This window comes from Aspergillus caelatus, assembly GCF_009193585.1.
Source record: "Aspergillus caelatus strain CBS 763.97 unplaced genomic scaffold BDV27scaffold_569, whole genome shotgun sequence".
NCBI classification, from domain to species: domain Eukaryota; kingdom Fungi; phylum Ascomycota; class Eurotiomycetes; order Eurotiales; family Aspergillaceae; genus Aspergillus; species Aspergillus caelatus.
This window is the reverse complement of record NW_022475832.1, coordinates 1-5200: the sequence shown is the minus strand read 5'-3', so window position 1 is coordinate 5200 and position 5200 is coordinate 1. Positions and strand designations below refer to the sequence as shown.

Genomic DNA, 5200 nt, shown 5'->3' with positions numbered 1-5200 from the left:
AAATTATTGATTACTATTAGACTGATCTTCTACCCAAAAGAAAAGAAGAGAAATAAAGAAACAAAGAAAGAAAAAGAAAAAAAGAAAATAAAAAAGGGATATGATATGGATCCATAAAAATAATAAATAAAAATAAAAAAGTACTTTTCAGGTCTGAATGTGAGGGACAAAAAGGGGAATCACCCAATCACATCCATCTCCCTCCCCATACAGTCAGCTCAGTCCCCAATTAAATTCAAGGATCATAAGGTAATAGAACAACTCCAATGACCTCTCCGTATCATACATTCATTCAAACGGTGAGCGAAGACAATCAGCCCATGAACGGTGCAGCTGTCATTCTCTATCTACATAGGAATTCATGCAAGAGGTTTTTAATTCCAATCATTATGTTAAAAGCCATCATCGGGTTATTCTAGACCCTAGCTCACCACCATCACAGAGGGACAGATGCCATCCTGGATCTAGGTACATAATAAGTACGGCGTACTGCGTACTATATCTCAATTTCCTGCCCTTATAGTCCACCTAGCCCTTCCTATCTATTTTTAATTACTTGATTCTCCCTCATTTATTTTCAATTCTGGGTCGTTCTTCTGTTTCAGCGCGCCCCAGATATGGAGCCTTTCAGGCGATCCTCCTCCGCCTTGAGACGTCTTCGAGAAGCCGATCCCCAGCGCGTCACGACGAGCCGGCGCTGAAGCCTTCGCGACTAAGGCTCCACTCGCCCCAGTTGCCTGCATTGTTCTCGACTCCTCCGCCAAGTGAGGCTGCAGTACCTATGTATGTACCTACGGTACTCCGTACGTACATACCACGGAGCGGGGAGAGGCTGGATTTCCTAGTACGACGTTCGTTTAAATTTCGGTCTTTCTACGTATCTATGCCTTGACACTTATTTTGCCTCTGAACTTTTCCTGGCACCCCCACTTTAATTTCTTCAATCGAGGTCAGCTTCTGGTTCACAGTGGGTACGGAAAAGTCAAAGCTATATGTTCCGTCCAATAATGCATACAATTACATAGTCTCTTGGCGATCCGAATGAATGCTCATCAAACTCACTATCGGGAGACGAGTTCGATTCGGCAGTCTACACTTCGGAAGATCCTCTTGTCTCGACTCCACCGCGGCTTCTCGCGTGTTCTTGTAACAGGTCGTCCACGCAAATGAGTGTCATTTGTGTGACTGTGTCACCAACGTCCCAGATCACGGTCCTGCATGATGATCCACAACCGAGTCGCAACACTGGTGCCCGGAGCTTCGTGAACGATCGGGGCTTGTGGAGAAAGAAGAAGTCCAACTCCATACAATATCCGCCAGAACCCTAGAAGTCCTCTGTATAAGCTTTAACAATGAGACCGACTCCCAAGTCAGCCTAGATGATCTCAGGGGACTAGATCCCTTTTCCTTCCTGTCTTAAAAGGAAGCACACCGCCATTATTCCGCATATCTTGCCGCTCTCTGGGCCTCCAATCGTTCCGCCCGCTTGGTTTTCCTGATGAGGTCGATATAGTCATTCACCCTCCGCTCAGCCCAGATACAACCTCCTAGAGTCATAGCTGCGATCTGGAGAAAAACTTTGTACTGGGGTGTTAAACCCCGATAGATCCGGGAAGCTGGAGATAGCCATTCCGAGAATCCTTCCAGAGGACGATAGAATAGCCTGGATCGGAGGTACTCTTTCGAGAGGAGCGACGATCCTGGTCGGGACGAGGATTGCGCCTGAGGCTGTGACGGTGCAGGTGGTGTTGTCGAGGGAGAGAATTTGAAAGGATGAGGAAGGATCATGATCATATGCGCTAGAATAGAGACGGAGCCAAACTGCGCGATAGTCCGTTAGTAATTTGCATTACAACCTAGATCCGAGAGATGGATATCGCAGGATAACCACGGTAGTAAATATCCAAGCTCTGAGAGCGAACAGATCCTGCGGGAGAGAGACCAAGGTGTAAATCATTCTCTAGCACGTACTCGAAACGCTCCTGTCAGAAATCCTCGAACAGCTTCCGAGGTGATTTCCTCGGGGGGTTCAACATCTTTTCTATGAGTTGACGGCGGCGGCATATTTAACACAAAGTTTGTGGGCAATAGGTCACTGGTAGAGGAGATTGGTATAGTATTTGGCAATCGTCCACTGTTGTGAGGATTCTGGTTTTTGTGTTCCTGGGGGATCGGACGATACGGATGATACAGAGCATATGCTCCGCGGAATGACGCAGATGGAACCCCCACCCCGGACGAAGTGTTCTTCCGAGTCCCCTCAGAATACTCCCCGTAATACGAATACTGTACATCGGATTTACTCCGCCTCAAGGAGAAAAATTCCCCGTTCGGTGAAAAGAAGTAATAAAAGTGAGAAGGAAAGAAAAGCGCCGCGCCGAATCACGGGCTCATTATTATTCATTATTTTCTTCGGTCTAGACACAGTATTAGAAAAAGATTCAAATCATTCGAATCCTTGCTCGAACTCTCGATCTAACACTTTGAACATACCATCCTTCATACTCCTTCACAATGCCCCTCCCTCAGCGTACAGCGTCCCTCACTAGAATCACCAACGAGACGAAGATTCAAATCTCACTTTCCTTGGATGGAGGCGTCCTCCCTCCCTATGAGGCAACCGAACATTTCCCCGCCCCTGAAGACCCCAAGGAGGCCGAAGCTGCGAAGCAAGGAATTGTCCCTCCCAAAGATGCCCACCATGCGACTCAGTTCACCGCAACACAGCAGATCACCGTGAGCACGGGTATTGGCTTCCTCGACCATATGCTGCACGCTCTTGCGAAGCATTCAGGAATGAGTTTGGCCATTAGAGCCAAGGGAGACCTGTACAGTATGTATCCGAACTATTACATGACTTATGGTAGTCCGGTGACTCATAAATCGATAGTTGATGACCACCACACCACCGAAGACACCTTCCTTGCTCTCGGAGCGGCCTTCACCAAGGCCCTGGGTGCCCGTCAATCTATTGCCCGCTTCGGTCGCGGCGATGCACCTCTCGACGAGGCTCTCTCGTGGGCTGTCATTGATATCTCTAGCCGCCCCTGGGCCGTGATCAACCTTGGTTTCCGTCGTGAAAAGATCGGTGAACTTAGCACGGAGATGATCACACACGGTTTGCAGAGCTTTGCTCAGGAAGCGGGCGTGACTCTTCATGTGTGCTGCATCTACGGTGACAATGACCACCATCGCGCGGAGAGTGCATTCAAAGCCTTGGCTGTGGCTATTCGCACAGCTTGCACCAGGAGGGTGGCCGGTGAAGTCGGTGCAGGAGATATTGTCAGTACCAAGGGTGTGCTGTAGACTATACTAGAAGTTCTTGAGTTCTGGTGGCCGGAGCCAAGGGCTCCAGTGTCCTATACGGACAAAAGGAGGGCAAATTCTGTTACAAGATGCCATTGCTTTTCAATATTCAAGAGACGAAGTCATGATGGTGCAAACGTTAAGAAAAAAAAAAAAAATAGAATCAATTGACGATCATGAATAATGACTCCTACCAAGTAACAACCATGGGCGAAAGAAAAGCATGACGATTGGAAGTGTGGGATGGCTATGAGTACAGAAACGTCCAAATCCACTGTCCAGCAGTGCAGTATTCAGAATCCCGATCCATCGAACTCAAGAGGACTGGACACCCAGCGCTTTCACTGCTTTCTGCCAGTATTCTTTCCGCTTATCGGTAACTTGAGTCTGCACACACTCGGTGATATAGCGCTCCCAACCCGCGTCTGAACCGGCATGCAACGCACTGCGCACATCTGCCGTGCATTGTGTGGTCAGGAACCAGGCTCCAGAGCCAAAATCCCACTCCGGATTGTCAACCAACTTGTCAAGGGTTTGAGCCACATCGCTGGAGACTGCTACGTTAAGTGACTCTGCATATTTGGAGTTGAAAGCCGGTGACTGCATGTTCCGAGCTAACCGTTGAGTCCCATGTCAGTTACTTCTCCCATCTCTCCACGGGAACTGACTGGGGGGGTTACATACTTCCTTGTCCTGGTACGCCAGGACTTTTGTTCCTATTATATAGGAATTCCACGCTCTCCAAAGCCATCAAACTAATCACGGCCGCCTGCTCAGCAGGGCTTGTGACCTGGTATTTGTCAAACGACTTGGCAATATTCGTGGCCACTTGTTCCGCATCGGCGCACTCGGTAGGAGCATTCTTATCAGCGCGATTTGTGCAGGATTGCGCAGAGCTTGGTGCAATGGCTATGATTTGCTGGGCCGTGATGTTAGTGCCCTCCGAATGGACATCTCGTCCTGTAATTGGGACTGGCACTGCACTGGCCAGCACAGGCAAGAGGAGATACAGTGTATTGGCAAAGAAAACTGGCTTCATGATGACGGCTCTCACTGAGTGATGCGAGTTCAACCAATGTGGATACAAGAAAGACAGACGGGGTCAAAATATTCGATGATTGGAAGTTAGATATCGTGAGCCTGCACCGATATCTCACACACATACACACACAAACACAAAACGAAAAGAAAAAGAAAAAAAAAATAAAAAGATTGTTTTCAAACTCAAGAAACGAAAGGAAGAGAGGTATAAGCTGAAGAAGAAGAAGAAGGTAGAGAGAATGACGGGAATCTAGGAAGCTTTTATAGTACTACTAGTACTTGGACATACCTGACGGTGGAGGGGCAACATACCGAAGGATTCTCACACCAGTCCAGTGGCATGGCAGGAATGTCGATGCCTCAAGTGGAAAGTCCTGTTCGTTGCATGGGCCTTGAATGCAGAGGCACACCGAAAGTCGGCGGCGATTGGCAGATCAAATTCCCAGCTGAAACACACGTCTCAAAGCTTCTCTGTCTTAGCTCAGGAGTTCCTGACCAAAGAGAGCGCGAGAAACAATGGGGCTCTTTCGGGGTCCTCCCGCAGGACTCCATACAAGTACTACTACTAGTACTAAATACTACTTAGTCCGTAGTTCGTACTCCGGAGTACTACGGGGTAAGTCGGTGTAAGTATTCCTTTTACTATTCCTAACTCGAATATCTATCTGTATTGTCCTCCTGTATAGTTACAACTAATTGAACTAAATACTTATTCATCATTGTCTATCATTGTTGGCCAAAGGAACCGTGCAACAAAGGATCTTTTCTTCTTTCAGTTTGCCACACGCCCATCAATTATTATTTTATCTCAGCAAATCCATCTAGCTCCAGGCGTCAGGAACTGGATGACTGG

At 47.8% G+C, this 5200-nt stretch overlaps 3 protein-coding genes across 3 annotated transcripts; 1 reads left to right on the top strand and 2 right to left on the bottom strand.

The window, feature by feature from the left end:
* Positions 1–1437: 1437 nt before the first annotated feature.
* BDV27DRAFT_164804 (uncharacterized protein) lies at positions 1438–2064 on the bottom strand (the record flags this gene model as incomplete). Its single annotated transcript, XM_032073765.1, has 2 exons — positions 1438–1821; positions 1972–2064. 2 exons carry the CDS (start codon positions 2062–2064, stop codon positions 1438–1440), a joined length of 477 nt encoding a protein of 158 aa, XP_031920215.1.
* A 288-nt stretch (positions 2065–2352) lies between these two features.
* On the top strand, positions 2353–3428 carry his3 (imidazoleglycerol-phosphate dehydratase HIS3). The gene is made up of 2 exons (XM_032078045.1): positions 2353–2833; positions 2891–3428. The coding sequence occupies exons 1-2, from the start codon at positions 2515–2517 to the stop codon at positions 3304–3306; spliced, it is 735 nt and encodes a 244-aa protein (XP_031920214.1). The 5' UTR covers positions 2353–2514; the 3' UTR covers positions 3307–3428.
* Positions 3407–4516, bottom strand: BDV27DRAFT_95791 (uncharacterized protein). The gene is made up of 2 exons (XM_032078046.1): positions 3991–4516; positions 3407–3920 (listed from the first exon to the last, which is right to left on the bottom strand). The coding sequence occupies exons 1-2, from the start codon at positions 4343–4345 to the stop codon at positions 3622–3624; spliced, it is 654 nt and encodes a 217-aa protein (XP_031920213.1). The 5' UTR covers positions 4346–4516; the 3' UTR covers positions 3407–3621.
* Between the last annotated feature and the right edge of the window lie 684 nt (positions 4517–5200).

Excerpts from the sequence above, each read along its gene's own strand:
- his3 (XM_032078045.1), top strand. The coding sequence starts at position 2,515 with ATGCCCCTCCCTCAGCGTACAGCGTCCCTCACTAGAATCACCAACGAG. Across the intron at positions 2,834-2,890 it reads AGCCAAGGGAGACCTGTACA|TTGATGACCACCACACCACC; the intron begins GTATGTATCCGA and ends ATAAATCGATAG.
- BDV27DRAFT_95791 (XM_032078046.1), bottom strand. The coding sequence starts at position 4,345 with ATGAAGCCAGTTTTCTTTGCCAATACACTGTATCTCCTCTTGCCTGTG. Across the intron at positions 3,921-3,990 it reads TGGCGTACCAGGACAAGGAA|CTCGGAACATGCAGTCACCG; the intron begins GTATGTAACCCC and ends CTCAACGGTTAG.